Genomic DNA, 21,547 nt, shown 5'->3' with positions numbered 1-21,547 from the left:
CTGCTCATCATCCAGGATAATGTCGTCCTCTTCATTCTCCTCTCCCCATCCTCGCACAACAGGGATCCCAGAAAGGTTTAAAGCATGCTCTTCTTGCTCCTGCTCATCCGCCCCGGCACCATCCTCCTCTGACTCCTCATCAGACTCCTGTTGTTGACTTGTCTCAGATAGAGTAGCCCCCCCTGGGAATTCATCCAGCATTGCGACTTCCTCATCTTCCCGCTCCTGCTCCTCCACAGCCTGATCAATGACACGACGCAATGCACGCTCCAGAAAGAAGGCATAAGGTACCATGTCACTGATGGCGCCATGGCTGCGACTGACCAGTTTGGTGATCTCCTCAAATGGCCGCAGAAGTCTGCATGTGTCGCGCATGAGCAGCCACTGGCGCGGTGAAAAAAAACCCAGCTCCCCAGAACCGTTTCTTTCGCAGAGTTCATACAGGTAGACGTTAACTGCACGTTTCTGCTGGAGCAGCCTATCAAGCATATAGAAGGTTGAGTTCCATCGCGTCGGGCAATCGCAAATAAGACGTCTGACCGGCAGATGGTGTCGCCGCTGAATGTCAGCAAGGCGAGCCATGGCCGTGTAAGATCTTCTGAAATGGGCCGAGATTTTCCTTGCCTGCCGCAAGATGTCCTGGACCCCAGGGTATTTGACAAGGAATCGCTGCACGACCAAGTTTAAGACGTGTGCCATGCACGGCACGTGCGTGATTTTGCCCTGTTTCAATGCGCTAAGCAGATTGGCACCGTTGTCACACACCACTTTACCAACTGTCAAATTGAGCGGTGTTAGCCACTCATCTGCCTGTGAACGCAAAGCTGAAAGGAGTGCCGGGCCAGTGTGGCTCTTTGCTTCCAGGCACAACAGACGCAGCACGGCATGGCAACGTCTCACCTGGCATGTGGAATAGGTTCTGGGGAGCTTGGGCGGTGCAGTGGAAGAGACGCTAGCAGCGGAAAAGGAGGAGGCAGCTGAGGAGGAGAGGGAGGAGGATGGAGTAGGAGGAGGAGAAGAAGAGTCAGGCCTGCATGCAATCCGTGGCGGTAAAACCAAATCTACACGGGTGCCACGGGTTACATGCTTGACGGCCGTCAGAAGGTTCACCCAGTGGGCAGTAAAACTGATATACCTTCCCTGCCCGTGTTTGCTAGACCACGTGTCTGTGGTCAGATGTATCTTGGCACCGACACTGTGTGCCAGAGATACATTCACTTGCCGCTGAACATGGCCATATAGCTCTGGGATGCCCTTCTCTGAGAAATACTTCCTTCCTGGGACCTTCCATTGTGGTGTTCCAATGGCCACAAATTTGCGAAAGGCCTCCGAGTCCACCAGTTTATATGGCAGTAGTTGGCGGGCTATGAGTTCTGACAAGCCAGCCGCCAACCGTTGGGCAAGAGGGTTATCCGGCGTCATCATTTTTTTACGCTCAAACATTAGGCCCACGGAAGCCTGCCTTTTTGCAGAAAAATGTGAGCTTGGCGTGATGGAAGGTGGAGTGGAGGACAATTGTGAGGAGAGAGGAGAAGGAGAAGTAGAAGACGAGGCTGGACGGTGAGAGCCTGCAGTGTGGCTTTGTGTGTTCCGTTGCTCCCACTGGGCTCGGTGATGGCTGCTCATGTGCCTTCTTAAGGCGGTCGTCCCTAGGTGAGTATTGGGCTTACCGCGACTAACGCGTTGACTGCAAAGATTGCAGATGGCAACGCTATTGTCAGCAGCGGACACGTTAAAAAAAGCCCACACTGCGGAGCCATGTGCCGGTGTCCTGGGAGCGCCAGATGTGACCGTACATGGTCGATGACTCGCTCCTGATACATTTGCAGTCTGCTTTGTCCCTGCTGTGCAATGTAAGTCATTGCTGCTTCTCCTCCCTATCTGCTGGTCCATATCTCCCTCTGAACTCCCCTCCTCTTCCTCTCTTGTGGGCACCCACGTGACATCACTAGACACGTCATCATCAACGTCACCTTCCCCACCGCTATAAGTAGAGTAGGCAGCAACACCGGGGACCAACCTCCTCCTTGGGCTGATCTGGGTACTGGCGTCAGACTGCTGAGTAGCGCTTGTTGCTACCTCCTCTTCCTGATCCAATACCAAGAGTGGCTGCGCATCAGAAATGTCCTCTTGATATGGATCGGAAAATAATTCCAGTGACTCAAGCGGAAGGTATGTGGTGGTGGTGGTGGTGGTCGTGTTGTTGGTGGTAGTGTCTTTGGGGGTGCACATAGCAGAGAGTGAAGAAGAGGGTGCAGATCGAGAGGATGAGGAGGGTGCAGAAGAGTAAGGCTGAGCGAGCCACTCAACCAAGTCTGGTGCATCCTTTAAAGTAATTGAACGCACCTTCTGCAACTTCCCACTTTGGCTCAAGCCTGTTGCTCCTGCCCTACCCCTACCACCCCTGCGGAAGGGCCTGCCTCTTCCTCTGCATGTCATTTTTTAAATGACCCTGTGACAAAACTCTTAGTCCCTATACCGCTGAAGGACTGCTGCAGTATAGGTGAGCGGTCAGCAGTGGTGCACGTCAACCCTATCTATTGTGGACCTATAGCGGTCCTTACAGAACAGCAGACTGTACCGCACTCAAGCCTATGTACCGTAGCACCCTATACCAAGTTACCAGTCCTTATAAGAACTTTTGTGGACCAAGCAGGTTGTGTATTAGTGTTTAGCAGACTGTACGTCAGTCCCTATACCGCTGAAGGACTGCTGCAGTATAGGGCAGCGGTCAGCAGTGGTGCACGTCAACCCTATCTATTGTGGACCGATAGCGGTCCTTACAGAACAGCAGACTGTACCGCACTCAAGCCTATGTACCGTAGCACCCTATACCAAGTTACCAGTCCTTATAAGAACTTTTGTGGACCAAGCAGGTTGTGTATTAGTGTTTAGCAGACTGTACGTCAGTCCCTATACCGCTGAAGGACTGCTGCAGTATAGGGCAGCGGTCAGCAGTGGTGCACGTCAACCCTATCTATTGTGGACCGATAGCGGTCCTTACAGAACAGCAGACTGTACCGCACTCAAGCCTATGTACCGTAGCACCCTATACCAAGTTACCAGTCCTTATAAGAACTTTTGTGGAACAAGCAGGTTGTGTGTTAGTGATTAGCAGACTGTACGTCAGTCCCTATACCAATGAAGGACTGCTGCAGTATAGGGCAGCGGTCAGCAGTAGTGCACGGCAACCCTATGTATTGTGGACCGATAGCGGTCCTTACAGAACAGCAGACTGTACCGCACTCAAGCCTATGTACCGTAGCACCCTATACCAAGTTACCAGTCCTTATAAGAACTTTTGTGGACCAAGCAGGTTGTGTATTAGTGTTTAGCAGACTGTACGTCAGTCCCTATACCGCTGAAGGACTGCTGCAGTATAGGGCAGCGGTCAGCAGTGGTGCACGTCAACCCTATCTATTGTGGACCGATAGCGGTCCTTACAGAACAGCAGACTGTACCGCACTCAAGCCTATGTACCGTAGCACCCTATACCAAGTTACCAGTCCTTATAAGAACTTTTGTGGACCAAGCAGGTTGTGTATTAGTGTTTAGCAGACTGTACGTCAGTCCCTATACCGCTGAAGGACTGCTGCAGTATAGGGCAGCGGTCAGCAGTGGTGCACGTCAACCCTATCTATTGTGGACCGATAGCGGTCCTTACAGAACAGCAGACTGTACCGCACTCAAGCCTATGTACCGTAGCACCCTATACCAAGTTACCAGTCCTTATAAGAACTTTTGTGGAACAAGCAGGTTGTGTGTTAGTGATTAGCAGACTGTACGTCAGTCCCTATACCAATGAAGGACTGCTGCAGTATAGGGCAGCGGTCAGCAGTAGTGCACGGCAACCCTATGTATTGTGGACCGATAGCGGTCCTTACAGAACAGCAGACTGTACCGCACTCAAGCCTATGTACCGTAGCACCCTATACCAAGTTACCAGTCCTTATAAGAACTTTTGTGGACCAAGCAGGTTGTGTATTAGTGTTTAGCAGACTGTACGTCAGTCCCTATACCGCTGAAGGACTGCTGCAGTATAGGGCAGCGGTCAGCAGTGGTGCACGTCAACCCTATGTATTGTGGACCGATAGCGGTCCTTACAGAACAGCAGACTGTAACGCACTCAGGCCTATGTACCGTAGCACCCTATACCAAGTTACCAGTCCTTATAAAAACTTTTGTGGACCAAGCAGGTTGTGTGTTAGTGTTTAGCAGACTGTGCGTCAGTCCCTATACCGCTGAAGGACTGCTGCAGTATAGGGCAGCGGTCAGCAGTGGTGCACGTCAACCCTATCTATTGTGGACCGATAGCGGTCCTTACAGAACAGCAGACTGTACCGCACTCAAGCCTATGTACCGTAGCACCCTATACCAAGTTACCAGTCCTTATAAGAACTTTTGTGGACCAAGCAGGTTGTGTATTAGTGTTTAGCAGACTGTACGTCAGTCCCTATACCGCTGAAGGACTGCTGCAGTATAGGGCAGCGGTCAGCAGTGGTGCACGTCAACCCTATCTATTGTGGACCGATAGCGGTCCTTACAGAACAGCAGACTGTACCGCACTCAAGCCTATGTACCGTAGCACCCTATACCAAGTTACCAGTCCTTATAAGAACTTTTGTGGACCAAGCAGGTTGTGTATTAGTGTTTAGCAGACTGTACGTCAGTCCCTATACCGCTGAAGGACTGCTGCAGTATAGGGCAGCGGTCAGCAGTGGTGCACGTCAACCCTATGTATTGTGGACCGATAGCGGTCCTTACAGAACAGCAGACTGTAACGCACTCAGGCCTATGTACCGTAGCACCCTATACCAAGTTACCAGTCCTTATAAGAACTTTTGTGGACCAAGCAGGTTGTGTGTTAGTGATTAGCAGACTGTACGTCAGTCCCTATACCAATGAAGGACTGCTGCAGTATAGGGCAGCGGTCAGCAGTAGTGCACGGCAACCCTATGTATTGTGGACCGATAGCGGTCCTTACAGAACAGCAGACTGTAACGCACTCAGGCCTATGTACCGTAGCACCCTATACCAAGTTACCAGTCCTTATAAAAACTTTTGTGGACCAAGCAGGTTGTGTGTTAGTGTTTAGCAGACTGTGCGTCAGTCCCTATACCGCTGAAGGACTGCTGCAGTATAGGGCAGCGGTCAGCAGTGGTGCACGTCAACCCTATCTATTGTGGACCGATAGCGGTCCTTACAGAACAGCAGACTGTACCGCACTCAAGCCTATGTACCGTAGCACCCTATACCAAGTTACCAGTCCTTATAAGAACTTTTGTGGACCAAGCAGGTTGTGTATTAGTGTTTAGCAGACTGTACGTCAGTCCCTATACCGCTGAAGGACTGCTGCAGTATAGGGCAGCGGTCAGCAGTGGTGCACGTCAACCCTATCTATTGTGGACCGATAGCGGTCCTTACAGAACAGCAGACTGTACCGCACTCAAGCCTATGTACCGTAGCACCCTATACCAAGTTACCAGTCCTTATAAGAACTTTTGTGGACCAAGCAGGTTGTGTATTAGTGTTTAGCAGACTGTACGTCAGTCCCTATACCGCTGAAGGACTGCTGCAGTATAGGGCAGCGGTCAGCAGTGGTGCACGTCAACCCTATCTATTGTGGACCGATAGCGGTCCTTACAGAACAGCAGACTGTACCGCACTCAAGCCTATGTACCGTAGCACCCTATACCAAGTTACCAGTCCTTATAAGAACTTTTGTGGAACAAGCAGGTTGTGTGTTAGTGATTAGCAGACTGTACGTCAGTCCCTATACCAATGAAGGACTGCTGCAGTATAGGGCAGCGGTCAGCAGTAGTGCACGGCAACCCTATGTATTGTGGACCGATAGCGGTCCTTACAGAACAGCAGACTGTACCGCACTCAAGCCTATGTACCGTAGCACCCTATACCAAGTTACCAGTCCTTATAAGAACTTTTGTGGACCAAGCAGGTTGTGTATTAGTGTTTAGCAGACTGTACGTCAGTCCCTATACCGCTGAAGGACTGCTGCAGTATAGGGCAGCGGTCAGCAGTGGTGCACGTCAACCCTATGTATTGTGGACCGATAGCGGTCCTTACAGAACAGCAGACTGTAACGCACTCAGGCCTATGTACCGTAGCACCCTATACCAAGTTACCAGTCCTTATAAAAACTTTTGTGGACCAAGCAGGTTGTGTGTTAGTGTTTAGCAGACTGTGCGTCAGTCCCTATACCGCTGAAGGACTGCTGCAGTATAGGGCAGCGGTCAGCAGTGGTGCACGTCAACCCTATCTATTGTGGACCGATAGCGGTCCTTACAGAACAGCAGACTGTACCGCACTCAAGCCTATGTACCGTAGCACCCTATACCAAGTTACCAGTCCTTATAAGAACTTTTGTGGACCAAGCAGGTTGTGTATTAGTGTTTAGCAGACTGTACGTCAGTCCCTATACCGCTGAAGGACTGCTGCAGTATAGGGCAGCGGTCAGCAGTGGTGCACGTCAACCCTATCTATTGTGGACCGATAGCGGTCCTTACAGAACAGCAGACTGTACCGCACTCAAGCCTATGTACCGTAGCACCCTATACCAAGTTACCAGTCCTTATAAGAACTTTTGTGGACCAAGCAGGTTGTGTATTAGTGTTTAGCAGACTGTACGTCAGTCCCTATACCGCTGAAGGACTGCTGCAGTATAGGGCAGCGGTCAGCAGTGGTGCACGTCAACCCTATGTATTGTGGACCGATAGCGGTCCTTACAGAACAGCAGACTGTAACGCACTCAGGCCTATGTACCGTAGCACCCTATACCAAGTTACCAGTCCTTATAAGAACTTTTGTGGACCAAGCAGGTTGTGTGTTAGTGATTAGCAGACTGTACGTCAGTCCCTATACCAATGAAGGACTGCTGCAGTATAGGGCAGCGGTCAGCAGTAGTGCACGGCAACCCTATGTATTGTGGACCGATAGCGGTCCTTACAGAACAGCAGACTGTAACGCACTCAGGCCTATGTACCGTAGCACCCTATACCAAGTTACCAGTCCTTATAAAAACTTTTGTGGACCAAGCAGGTTGTGTGTTAGTGTTTAGCAGACTGTGCGTCAGTCCCTATACCGCTGAAGGACTGCTGCAGTATAGGGCAGCGGTCAGCAGTGGTGCACGTCAACCCTATCTATTGTGGACCGATAGCGGTCCTTACAGAACAGCAGACTGTACCGCACTCAAGCCTATGTACCGTAGCACCCTATACCAAGTTACCAGTCCTTATAAGAACTTTTGTGGACCAAGCAGGTTGTGTATTAGTGTTTAGCAGACTGTACGTCAGTCCCTATACCGCTGAAGGACTGCTGCAGTATAGGGCAGCGGTCAGCAGTGGTGCACGTCAACCCTATGTATTGTGGACCGATAGCGGTCCTTACAGAACAGCAGACTGTAACGCACTCAGGCCTATGTACCGTAGCACCCTATACCAAGTTACCAGTCCTTATAAGAACTTTTGTGGACCAAGCAGGTTGTGTGTTAGTGATTAGCAGACTGTACGTCAGTCCCTATACCAATGAAGGACTGCTGCAGTATAGGGCAGCGGTCAGCAGTAGTGCACGGCAACCCTATGTATTGTGGACCGATAGCGGTCCTTACAGAACAGCAGACTGTACTGCACTCAGGCCTATGTACCGTAGCACCCTATACCAAGTTACCAGTCCTTATAAAAACTTTTGTGGACCAAGCAGGTTGTGTGTTAGTGTTTAGCAGACTGTGCGTCAGTCCCTATACCGCTGAAGGACTGCTGCAGTATAGGGCAGCGGTCAGCAGTAGTGCACGGCAACCCTATGTATTGTGGACCGATAGCGGTCCTTACAGAACAGCAGACTGTAACGCACTCAGGCCTATGTACCGTAGCACCCTATACCAAGTTACCAGTCCTTATAAGAACTTTTGTGGACCAAGCAGGTTGTGTGTTAGTGATTAGCAGACTGTACGTCAGTCCCTATACCAATGAAGGACTGCTGCAGTATAGGGCAGCGGTCAGCAGTAGTGCACGGCAACCCTATGTATTGTGGACCGATAGCGGTCCTTACAGAACAGCAGACTGTACCGCACCCAAGCCTATGTACCGTAGCACCCTAGACAGACCAAGTTACCAGTCCTGATAAAGAGCTTTGTGGAACAAGTGAGTTGTGAATGATTAGCAGACTGCAGCAGAAGGGCAGCAGTCAAGTATAATATTCTTTCTATATTTGGAAGAAAGAATATTATACGTGTACAAGCCTATTACCGTACCACTGATACCAGTCCTGAAAAGAACCTTTGTGGAACTAATAGTAACAGCAAGTCTTTAAAATTATCCTCACTGCCTGACACACTGCTTCCTGCCTGTCCCTATACAAATTGGCAAAAAAGAGTAGGCTGGAACGATTAGCTGGAACAGCTCTTTTGTGGACCTGATAGTAACAGCTAATGATGATGATGATGATGATGATGAAGAAAGACTAATCTGGCTGAGCTGTCCCTAAAATAGCAGCATACAGCGCTCTGTCCCTTTATCTAAACTGACAAAAGAAACTCAGGCTGCTGACCTAACACCTATACCAGTCCTGAAAAGAACTTTTGTGTACCAAATAGCTAGCGTTTTCTCTGTCCCTACTCCACACAGGATCCTTTCCCTACAGTGACAGAAGAAAGAATGTAAAATGGCCACCGGATCGGGTGTATTTATAGGTTAGGGGGAATGTCCAAGTGTCCATGAGCTGTCATGTCTCAATTGGTTGTCCTGTAACACATGATAAACGTGTCACGAAAGGTTAAAGTTCTTGTATACATTAAACACGTAAGTCCGCCGGGGCGAACGACGGAAAAAGGCGTTCGAACCCGCGGACGGCGAAAGTCGGAAATTCGCCGCGAAACGACCGCCGGGCGAACCGTTCGGCCATCACTAATTACCATATACAAAGAACTCTTGGCAGAAGTGGTTGTAAATTGTGTGATCTATGGTGAAACTTCAAATAGATCTGGAAAAGTTTAAACACTAAGTGAATACATTTCAAACTGTTTCCAATATAATAACAGACTATTCAGAATCCACAAACACAGCAAAGCAACTAATCAAAGCATTATAACACATAAGTGCTGTGTGGCTACATTGACAGTCCAATTCAGAGGGTGACCCAGTCTTACCTTTCCATATAGGGCTTAGGTTTCCACAAAGTGACCCTGAACCTGTAAAGCACCCTGCAGCTAACTAAAACCATTGCACCAAGTGCCCAAGCAGGATCCAGTACCTGAAGCAACATTACAGGCCATCCTCCACAGTGTGGAATCTGGGTACAAGTCCAAGGTTTTACCAAGCTTTCACTGATTCCATTGTCTGACGTGTTAACTGAAGAACCAGAAGGAAAATCTAGTTAAAAAGACTCTTACCCCAACCTTTCATTATTCCTGGTATGTGCCTTTTGTACCATATACTCATGTTAAAAAGTATCCTGTTTTGTACCGCTTGCTTTGCACATTCATCGCAGCAAGGTCAGTTTTCTGGCTGTGCTGGGAGCACAGCCTGCCTGTTCAATGCCACAATGCATTGCACAGAATGCCTTGTGTTAGGCCCCATGTACACGGGACGCTGCTAAACGTACGTTCAGAGGCAGTTGTACGCTTTTTTTCAACTGCCCTGAACTCAACTTTATCCTATGTGACCATATACACAGTCATGTTTATTGCCGTTTTTTTAGGCAGTTGCGTTTAACAGCGTTTCTTTGAAAGAAAAAAAAAAATGCGTTCAGACGCCAAACACTTTTTTTTTTTTTTTAACGATTCTAAAAACTTAAGTGCTGCATGTAAACACGGCAAAATGGACGCTTTAAACGTGGTTACTATCTGTCAAGTGAAATCATTCAGGAGAGTTTTTAACATGCCGTGTACATGAAGCCTTACCATAGTGATAAAACATACATAAGCTACAAGGCATAGGTCAGAAGGTAGCCTAAAAGGCTGAAGAACTAAACTCTTAGGCCCCATGTACACAGAATGCTGAGGAAGTCCTCTGAACTAAGTTTGACACCTTGAAACCTGCGTTTATATGCCACGTTTAACTGCATTTGTGTCTAGAAGCGTTTAAGATTACCTCATTTAAGACCCTCCCCAAGCTCAAAAAAAAAAACGTAGTTAACCATTTCAGCAATTTTGACCAGAGTGAGTAGCAGCAGCAGAGAGCAGTTGTCTTCTTGTATTTGCCTCTATTTCTGTGCTTTTTTTGCAGTGGATCCCATAATTAGCATATGAGAGGAAATGCTGCTGACATAGTTCTTGATGAGGCTAGGTCGTAGAAAATTGCGTGAGGTCCAGTGTCAGTTCGTTGCTATTGGACCCATCCTTTGATTGCACAGCAAATGTCAGCAGGATATTTTGTAAACATGTGCATACAGTTGCGTACCTACCCAGACACATTTAATTTCACACGCATGTCCATTGCCACATTTGACCTTCTACTTGAAAAAGTACAACTATATATGGCTATATATGGTCTATGAATCATTGCAATTAAAAAAACATTTCATAGGGGCGTGGCCTGCAGCGGAGCCAGATGGTGGCATAGATCCAGAGCTCCGGCGCTTCAGGGATTAAGCGGCTATTAGCGAACCATCCCACCACCGATTTCACTCCTAAAACCGGCGATTTAGCTTGGGCAGCAGGCGTGACCATGCCTAGCAAACGGCGGAACCAGAGGCGCCCGCACCGCTTAACGGACTTCTTCCACATGAAAGCGATGGAGGGTAAGCAAGATGGCGCCGAGGCCTACTCCATCCCTGCAGCCCCAGCAGCAAGACATCACACTAAGACAGGGAATCCTGCTAGGATGACGCACTCACCCGATTCCCAGCCCTCCCCACCTTCCCCAGCAACCTGGAGCCCAGTTAAGTCCAGACCCAGGCTGGATGGCAACGGATTGCACAAATTGGATAGCCCAGGCCCCGAGTCGGGAGATGACACGAGGGACATGCCGGAATCGATCGAATCTTTCCCTACACAGAATCAGCCTGTGATGGACACTGTATTAAAAGACATGCTGTTGTCCCTTAGACGTACCATTCAATCAGATATGGCATCCTGTAAGCACAAGTTTAATCGTGATATTCATGAACTGGTTGAGAGGGTAGATCACATTGAGGTGAAAATGGGCGAATACGCCAATACGATTAACGATCTGGTCGATGTGTATGAGGACAAAGAAAGTGACACTGCATGGGTTAAGGCAAAATTGGCCGATTTGGAAGACAGGTCTAGGAGAAAACCTGAAAATAAGGGGTATCCCCGAATCAGTGCAACAACCTGACCTAAACTCCTACACTACAACGCTCTTTAAAACCCTCATTCCTGAGCTTACTGATCTTGATGTTACCATTGATAGAATACACTGGCTGCCTAAACCTTCCCATTTGTCTGAGCAAATACCACGGGATGCACTCCTCCACCCACCACTTCTTTCACGTTAAGGAAAACCTCATGTTATACATGAGAAAGCAGGAGGTCATTCCCCCACAGTATCAGAACCTGCAGTTTTTTGCAGATCTGTCCCAATACACCCTACAAAAGGAGAAACCTGAATACTGTTACGAAAGTTCTCCGGAACCACAAAGTTGCATACAAATGGGGTTACCCCACGAAGCTTGTAGTGACACGTGATAATCGCACATATGCGATCTCTTTAGAGGAGGGTATTGCTCTCCTGCGAGAATGGGATATTCTTCCTGAGGATGTGATCACTCCCCCATCCACCAGCACTCCCAGACAAGTTGACAGGGACTGGAAAGAGGTCACTGGCAAGAATGCTCGTTCTCATTCATGAGCTTATTGGATGGTCATAAGAAACTCTATCCCTGGAGTGTAGGGCCGTGACTTGTACGGTCGGACTAAACCCCCACAAATAGCAGCAGCTGCCCGCTGACTGCGGGTGACTTGTTATTCCTTTAGTGGAGCACCCTGTTTGGTGCTCAGCTGCACTGGACTATTTTACGTTTTTACATGTTTACTTCCTTTTTTTCCCAACATGTTCCGTTTCTTTTTCACGAGATGTCTACCTGCAACAGAAGCAGGAAACTTTGCGAACCTTCAGGAGACCAAGACAGGAAACCCGGACCATTGGCATATTACTTCTGAGTCTCTCAGGTGGACCCTATGTTTCTATGATCGGCAATGTGAGTACACTTTGTTACTGGCTATAGGACTTTTTCATTGGTGCACCCCCACTTCCCCCCCTGACGATTGCACCGCAGCCTCGGATCCTTATCACCGCTACATCCTAGCACATAGTTCCCAGAACATATGGCTTTGAGGATCCTCACTATCAACACTAGGGGTCTTAATCACCCCGCAAAGCGGAAATCCCTATGGCGGGAAGCCTTGCTCCACAACTGCGATATTGTCTGCGCTCAGGAGACACACTAACTCCTCGGCTCCCCCCAAATGCTCACATAGCAATTATCCCTATGTCTTTACAGCCAACGCTGACGCCAAGTCTAGAGGTGTGCTCATGGCTATCAGAGATACGGTGGCGTTTAAGCTACACCTAGAGGTAAAAGATCCAAAAGGTCTGTGAAGTGAATTCTACTACCTACACGATCGCCACCATATACTCCCCTAATGTGCACCAAGTACATTTTTTCAACAAACTTATTAGGAAAATCTGGAAGATCCAAAAAGGTTTATTAGTGCTATGCGGAGACTTTAACGCCACTCCAGACCCGACGTGCGATTCAACCTCGATTTCCCACCGGAAGGCGGTTAAACTACTACCCTCCATTCACACCAACAATTTGTATGATGCTTGGCGCTGCTTCCATGCGGCTGAAAGGGATTTCACTTTTTTCTCTCTTCATCCCACCGGGTCTACACGCGAATAGACCTATTTTTAGTTGATCAAAGAGTATCATTATTGTCGAAATCTGTCTCCATTGGTACAATATCTTGGGCGGACCATGCCCCAGTGGTGTTGTCCATTGTCGATCCAACAGCGGTGCAGAGGAGTCCGCTATGGAAACTTAACTCTTATCTTCTTCAACAGAAGGACTCTAGAGACACTGTTCAAAAAATTCCCAAAGGCGGGTATGATCATAATGATGGTTCAGTCGGAGATAACTGTACTATGGAATGCCCATAAGGCATTTATACGGGGAATTTTGCTACAGCTGGGAGCGAGGGCAAAGAGGCAGAGGCTGCAGCGTTTCAACGTGCTAACTACAGCAATTGCTGACACAGAGGCACAAAACAAACTTCACTCCACACCGACCTTATCCGCCAGACTGACCCAACTCAGACATGATCTTAGGCTCCTGCTCCTAGAAGAATACGAAAAAACATCCAAACGAGTGAAAATTAACTACTACATTCACAGCAACAGAGCAGGCAAACTCCTAGCGCACAACTTGAGGGGCGACAGACAAATATAAAATTCCTTACATAATTCACCCTATGACTAAGCAAAAAGTGTATCACCCCCAACAAATAGCTGATGCATTTAGCTCATATTATGAATCATTATACAACCTTAAAAAGGACCCTTCGACACACCAACCACAATTAGGTACGATTAACGACTTCATATCCTCCATCTCCATTCCCCGACTGACGCCAGTCCATCTACAAATCACTAAACGAACCATTTACCGATACAGACATCCACAAAGTTATTGCCACTTTACCACTAAATAAATCCCCGGGTCCGGACGGATTTGGGGGGGAATATTACAAAGAATTTGCTCCAATACTGACCCCTTACTTAGTGAAAGTTTTTAATGATGCGGCTGCCTCTGCCTCTTTCCCTCCTGAAATGTTAGAAGCAATAATTGTTACTATACCCAAGCCAGGGAAGACTCCCGATACCCCCTCCAATTTTAGGCCGATATCACTCATCAATACAGATGTGAAACTATATGCTAAGCTGATTGCTCAGCGCTTAGTCGAAATAATCCCTACAATTGTTCATCCGGATCAAACAGAGTTTACCTTGGGCAGACAGACGTCCGATGCCACCCGCAGAATGATTAATATCATCCACATGGCCGAGAAGCAGAAAAGGCCGTCTCTGCTTCTGACTTTAGACGCAGAGAAGGCCTTTGATCGCATACACTGGCTTTATATGAAAAGAGTCCTGGAAACCTTTGGTTTTACTGGCAATATACTCCTGGCCATTTTAGCACTATATTCGAATCCCTCGGCTAGAGTGAATGCATCTGGGGTTCTGTTCACCCCTTTGGCAATTTCCAATGGCACAAGGCAGGGGTGTCCGTTATCCCCGTTAATGGAACCCCTAGCTATATATATCAGAAGCCATCCTGAAATTAGAGGTTTCCCAGTAGGCGCAGACAGCCATGCTATCAGTTTATTTGCTGACGACATAATCTTGATCGTGACAGAGGTGGAGTCTTACCTGGCTGCGATTTCTGATACTTTGACTATGTTCAACCGCATTTCTTACTACAAGGTTAATGAAAACAAATCCCACATTCTTGGCCTAGGCATCAACCCTGCCATTCAAGCTCGCATAGAGGGAACCTACCCTTACTCCTGGAACGCCAATGGGATACAGTATCTAGGCATTACACTAACGGCTAGGACTGCACAATTAGCTGAAGCAAATTACACAGCTTTTTTCCAACATTTAGAACCCAAATTGCATTCTCTATCTGAAGTAGAACTAACGTGGTCCGGTCGACTAGCAGCCCTTAAAATGACAATACTCCCCCAATTTATATATCTGTTTCGCACTCTCCCTATTCCAACCCCGAACATTTACTTTACTAAAGCTCAATCCATGTTGAATAATTTTTTGTGGCAGGGGAAAAAAGCTAGATGCGCATTTCACAAACTTATCAAGTCTAGACTAGTAGGAGGTATAGGACATATCGCTCTAAAAGACTACTACCTCTGCCTACTACTATCTGGCAGCGTGCTTAGCCCAAATCAGTGGTTTTTAAGTGGGGCCAATGCTAGATGGATCGAATTGGAAGTCTACCAATGTCCTTACAGGAATCCATTGGATCTACTGATAGCAGCTAGATTTATGTCCGCACTACCCCCTAACATATCTCCGCCTATGGTGGCAGCCATAGAGGCTTGGAGAATCCTACTTCACACTCCATCGGATGATGTTCCTTCAAAATCCATTCCACTATCCCTATGCAGTCTTCAACTCTTGATCCCGAACTTAAAAATCAAACAATGGTTGGCCAAAAGGTGTCACTACAGTTACCGCATTGCAAATAGGACCATCTACGAAAACCTTTAGAGCATTACAATTGGAATTCGGATTGCAATCAGACATTTTTACTTACAATCAAATCTCCCACTTACTTTCGACACTTCCCGACCCGTCCACCGTTTTACCGTGGAAGGTCTACCTTTATTTCAACAACCCTACCACATCTATTAAAGGAATCTCACTAATGTATAGCCTTCTACAGCAGAAAACAACATTTGTTAAAACTCCTTCCATGCGGCCGTGGGAGTTGGACTTGTCCAAGTCTTACACCGACGATCAATGGCGTATTGCCATATCTTCTACCTACAAGACCACCAGAAGCGCCAACTTGTGGGAACTTTACCAGAAGTTGCTGTTGCGGTGGTACCTCACACCCTCGAGGATAGCCTGCTATACCCCACAAGCCTCGCCATTGTGCTGGAGGAACTGCGGCTATAGAGGCACACTCATTCATATCTTTTGGGAATGCCCAGTGATACAACCTCTATGGACTGGCGTATTCAGCCCAATATCCATACTTTCAAGCATCCTTGTGCACCCATGCCCAGAACTAGCTATTCTATCTCTAGGCATAGAAAACTTACCCCCTCGTTTAAGGAAAATCATAACTCATATTTTCCTGAGTGTACGTCTGGAGTTGGCCAGGGGGTGGAGGTCGGTGGTGGCACCTTCGCTCTCGGTAATTCTACAGACAACGCACTTACACATTTCTTATGAACTGATGTTTGCCTCTTCTCTGGGCAAATATAGGCAGGCTTGCAAAGAATGGGAACAGTGGCTGAACTGGTATAAGGGAAACAAAGTATAACTGCATATTCCTAATATGTAACTAAATAGTTTTTGGGCAACGCTAGTCACCGGAGAGTGGAGAAATCCATGACCCATAGCGTGGGGAGGTGGGGCCCACTGGCTCGGGTGCAGTTTGATCCCTGAGGGGGCGCCCGGGTCGGGGAGCCGCAAGCTCCCTATCTAACCGTTTCACCTCTACTCTCTGAAGACTATCCAGTGGTTATTCTACACACACACACACACACACACACACACACACACACACACACATCTAGATCGGGATGCTCCTCTCTTGATATATTATCTTATATTACCCAGTGTATAATACACATTTGCTTTGGCGGGTCTCCATTAGAGTTATATTAGCTTTAGTGGGTCTCTGGTCTCCATTAGAGTAATGTTGAACCTTATATACTTATTGTTTCATGTGCTGAATTTTTATTGCTTAAAACTATACTCTGTATGCTGTTGAATATCCTTTACTACTATTCTTGTGAAAATATTCAATAAAAACCTATTGTTATAAAAAAAAAAAAAACATTTCATTGTTTTCCCATCATATTTTTGTCTTTTCCGGTCTAAAACATAGGGCAACTTTAAAAATGCTTAAACGAAAAAGCGGCTAGACGCAGGTGGGTACCCGCGTTTTGGCATCTGAAACGTAGAAATCTTCTGCGTCTAAACCTATTTTTTGCTTGCAAAGAAACGCTTTTAAATGCAACTGCAAAAAAAGGGCAATAAGTGCGACTGTGTACATGGTCACATAGGATAACATTGAATAAGTTCAGGGGCAGTTGAAAAAAGCGACCAACTGCCTCTGAACGCAGATTTAACAGCGTCTCATGTACATGGGGCCGTGTACATGTACACAGGTTCGTTTAATGTCGTTTTTAGGCAGTTGCCTTTAGAGGCTTTTCTTTGAAGGCAAAAAAAGTTCAGATGCCAAAACACGGTACCGGCGTTTAGCATACACTTCTAAACACAAAGGCGGTAAAACTGATGTTTTAAATGTGGGCTTTTAGCTGTCAAGTTAAATCGTACAGGAGAGGTTATAAAAACGTCCCGTGTACATAAAGCCTTATTATGCACTTTTGCCTGAACCTAGCCCTACAAAGTGTAGTTTTGTTTTCACTGTAGGAAAGAAGAACAAAACCCAAAGTTAAAAAGTAACATTTTTATTTGAAAACAAGATACATACAGTACAACAACCTTCATGTGGGCCCATATCAAACTGGAACGTTTCATTAATATTTTGTTGCCAGTGGTCTGCTGCTCTGGCAGTAAAGTGGTTTACCTCTGCAGAACATCAAGGCAGATGTGGCTTCATTTTATATGGGAGGCGATGCATATTTAAAAAAATAAAAAATTACTCTTGACATTATAAAAACTACAAGACCAGCAAATCATTAAATACAAAAAAAAAAAAAAAAAAAAAAAAAAGGGAAGTAGCAATAGTACAAGTTAGAAGGTCAATTAGAGAGATGTAGCCCAACTACCATTTTTTTTTTTTACGTTCGATGCAGCAGGCAAGAATTGGGAACCTTTGATCAGATTTTGCTGTTTGAGTCTTCTCATTTCTCCTCATTTCCTGTCCTAGCAAGATCTTGTATGGGTTAAAGGAGGTTTGAAAAAATAGAATTGCAGGAACTATTTCCAATGACAAAAAAATAAAATAAAAACCTTACAGAGGTTCTAACCCTTCAAACTATGGAGAAAAAAAATGGGGTGTGCACTGTACAGCACTTTTACAGGTGGTGACTAGCTTACATGTAACAACCTAAGAACAGAATTTGATTGGGAAAACTTGACCGAGTAGGTTGAAAACGTGCCAATGTAGAGAGAAACTGTAAATACAACTTTCTTGACTTGAATCTTAAAAATCAGTCACTGCTTGTTGGTCAAATAAGCAGGGCATTCAAGATTGTTCCATATGAACAGTATCAGTATTAAAAAGTCAGAAAAAGCAATTTGTCTGGATGAGTTGAATTTCACACTCATTAATGACCATGTCAGACCACCATTAGTGGCTTCAATAAGAATCATCTTGAAGTATCGGGACACCTTACACTGCTTGAATTTCAGGCAAGTCCCACTAAATCAGCCAAAATTCTAGCCATGGGTGGTGCTGCAAGCGTCACCTGGCAGATTTAAAAATCAACTGAACCAGGTAGTGGATATTTCTCCATCCATGCAGTTCATGTGGATTGAAAAATCAATTGATTTTCTGATTCAGCATGTGTATAAATCAGCTTTAGCTCAGGCTTACGTTGCCTTTAATGCAATGCGCTTAAAATATTGGCCAAATATATTTTTATTTTACATTTTAGATGGCAAAGGAAATGGTTCATTTAGTTTTACTGCCATTTGAATTGCCACTGAAGATTTGCATGGGTACAGACGACTGACTGGTCAAGGTAGTGTTGTTCTTTTCTCTTCTCACCACTGACCAACAGGGCTGCGCAATTCTGGATAAAATGAGAATCGATTAGAATGACTCTTGGTGTAACATTTTTCACATAAAACTCCCTAAAATTGCACTTGAAAGACCATGCAACATAAAATATTGCAACAGCCATTTTATTCTCTAGGGTTTCTGCTTTAAAAAAAAATTTTTTTTTATATAAATATAATATTTATATAAAGTCTGATGCCGCATACACACAACCGGACTTTCCAGCCGACTAGGTCTGATGGGATCAGTCCGTCGGACAATCTGATCGTGTGTGGGCTAATCACATAGTTTTTCGTTATAAAAATCAGACATACCTAGAAATAGAACATGTTTCAAATCTGTCCGACGGACTCAATTACTAATCGGGAAAACTGAACGTCTGCATGCTGGTCCGACGCACCAAATACGACGCAAGGGAAGCTATTGAACTTTAGTCTCGTCTTAAGTCATCACATTCAAAACGAACAGACTTTCTAATGAAGTCCGTTCGTGTGTGGCCAAGTACGTTTGTTAGGAAGTTCGTCGGAACTCCGCTGAAATGTCAGTCGGGAAGACCGTCGGACCTAGTCTGCTGTAAAGTCCGGTCGTTTGTAGGCGGCATTAAAGGTTCTATAAACTTCCTCCATTTGAAAAAAAAATATGTTTGGCTGCCGCTCTATTTTAATGATAGAGTAGTAATTTAAAAATAGTAGGATTTTCCAAAAGCAAAAAATAAGAATTGGAAATTTTAGATACCACATTTCCCCCATGTTTTATCCCTGTAAATACACTGCAAGTACAGGAAAAAACTGTTGGTATGCCAGAAATAAAATATACTCTTGTCTTTAAGACATGACAAAATGGCTCCAAAATGTTAAAAGCACCTGTGATGAACACTGCTCTTACCCCAACCTTTCCTATTCTATTCCCGTCTCCATACCGCCAGAAGTTATCAGCTCATAAGATGTCTAGTACAAACAGCTATTTTTTGCACTTACTAAACAGATGAACCACTTTCAAAAGCGCAAAAGGGAGCAACCAAGAAAAGTTCAATGTTAAGGTTTACATGGAGATAGTAGCCTTTGCTATGGACCAAGCAACTAGCAAGTGTTCAGCATGCTTAACTTTAGAAAATTATGTGACAAGGAGCTGACCCCTTTAAAACGCTGGAAGAGCTTTGAGAGATATCCACTGCCTTCTCTGGCTGTGAAAGGTTTAATACTGAAGTGTGCACCACATCCGCACAGATTTAACAAATCCACACAACATCCACGTTACAGAAGCTTTAAAAAATATCCTAATATACATCAGCTTTTTCTGCTATAATCAAATCTTGAAACATGTCCTCCGGACCCGAAGAGGGCAAGAAAAAATAAATTAATACCCTCATGGGAAGAGGTAAATTCCAATGTTTGATGCATTGTAGCAGCATCTGAATCTTATCCTGTGAAGTCCTTGGAAGACAGAATCCAAGCGTTGCGTATGGATGGGTTTTGTACTGTCCACTTGTTCCTGTTAGATAAAAAAACTTTCAAATGGGTGGCCGCTACTTGTCTCAGCATTCAAACTACATGAATAAAAAGCAGCCAACCTAACAAGTTTAAAAAAGGGGAGTCTGAACAGATTGCATGAATAAGGCACATGCTTTAACATTCATAGAACTGAAGAATTTAAAAAAATAAAAATATGCAACGTTTAGTTTCTGTCTGATGAAAGGTTTGTGTGTAAGCTAGGAAAAAAAAAAAATGCTTCAAATAAGGCTTTAAAAACAGAATTCTATCCTAATACCGGGCTAGTGTGACGTATCAGTGTCACCCTGTTGATGGCTACCACCCAGCACACAAGGGCAAAAATAAAATAAATTGTCCTATATGTTACTTTCCTCTTCTTTTACAACATCATCTGAATTCTGAGGAACGACTGAGAGTTCATTGTTGACTTTGTGTTCTGCTTCGCCATTTGCTTCTTGGCTCCTCTTTTTCTCCTCTGCTTTCTGCTCTTTTGCAAGAAGTCTGTAATGGATAGTCATCCCAATAATCAGGTAAAATGCAGCTACGATGAGTACTATCCCACACGCTTGATAAGTATACCTGTAGTCTCCATAAATGTCATTTAATCGGCCTGGGGGGAGAAGAAGAAGAAGATTCAATGCAATTCTCATGCTGAATGGTAGTTACAGTATGCACAAGGTCGTCTGGTTTATACTGCCATACTTGAGCCACTCTTCACATACAACCAGCATGCAAAAAGATCCAGATTTAACATGCAAACAGTGCAAAAAAACAAAACAAAAAAAACAGAATTCACTTAAAGCGGAGGTCCACCCTGAAGTGGACCTTCCGCTCATTGGAATCCTCCCCCCCTCCGGCGCCACAATTGGCACCTTTCAGTGGGGTGCAGGTATCTGCACCCACTTCCGGCGTAGATTCTGCAGAATCCGCACCCCTTTCCAAAAGTCCCCCGCTGCCTGCTGGGAAACACACGGATCCCAGAGACAGCAGGGACCATCCTTATTGCGCAGCGCGACTCACGCATGCGCAGTAGGGAACCGAGAAATTAAGCCGGCAGCTTCATGGTGGCGGCAGCACCCGAGAGACGATCGAGAGATAGACTTCGGGTGCCGACATCGTGGGCGCGCTGGGCGGGTAAGTGTCACCATTTTAAAAGTCAGCAACTGCAGTATTTGTAGCTGCTGGCTTAAAAAAAAAAAAAGTGGAACTCCCGGCGGACTCCCACTTTAAATGGCCTTACTTCACACCAGGAACAGGGAGAGGAGGGAGGGAGGAGGAAGGAGCCCCAGGGTCATGTCACGGGCCACGGCCTGGACTCCCATAAGTGGGAACAGGATACCGGTCAAAGACAGGTAATCCTGTCCCCCCCCCCCCCCCCCTCGAAAAGGTACCAATTGTGGCACCAGAGGGGAAGAGGAGACAAATGAGCGAATGTTCCACTTTTGGGTGGAACTCCTCTTTAAGTGGAAAAATAGGCGCTCTGTTACCAAGCCAAGGTCCAGTAGACCAAGAATAAATGCAGCCACAATTGGCAAAAGAATTGCTCAGGATACAAAGAAAAACGCACAGGTAACCACAGG

At 46.0% G+C, this 21,547-nt stretch overlaps 1 protein-coding gene across 1 annotated transcript in view; it reads right to left on the bottom strand.

Moving 5' to 3' along the window:
- Positions 1 to 17,184: 17,184 nt before the first annotated feature.
- Positions 17,185 to 21,547, bottom strand: part of SLC16A1 (solute carrier family 16 member 1) — a 48,293-nt gene continuing 43,930 nt past the window's right edge. The window contains exon 5 of the mRNA XM_077481548.1: positions 17,185 to 20,577. Coding sequence (XP_077337674.1) covers positions 20,324 to 20,577 — 254 coding nt within the window. The 3' untranslated portion in view covers positions 17,185 to 20,323. The remainder of the gene's footprint in view (positions 20,578 to 21,547) is intronic.

The sequence above is a fragment of the Lithobates pipiens genome, unplaced genomic scaffold, assembly GCF_037356315.1.
Source record: "Lithobates pipiens isolate NorthernLeopardFrog02 unplaced genomic scaffold, aLitPip1_a1.2 Scaffold_16, whole genome shotgun sequence".
Taxonomy (NCBI): domain Eukaryota; kingdom Metazoa; phylum Chordata; class Amphibia; order Anura; family Ranidae; genus Lithobates; species Lithobates pipiens.
Note: the sequence above shows the minus strand (reverse complement) of the source record. Positions and strands in the feature narration are given on the sequence as shown.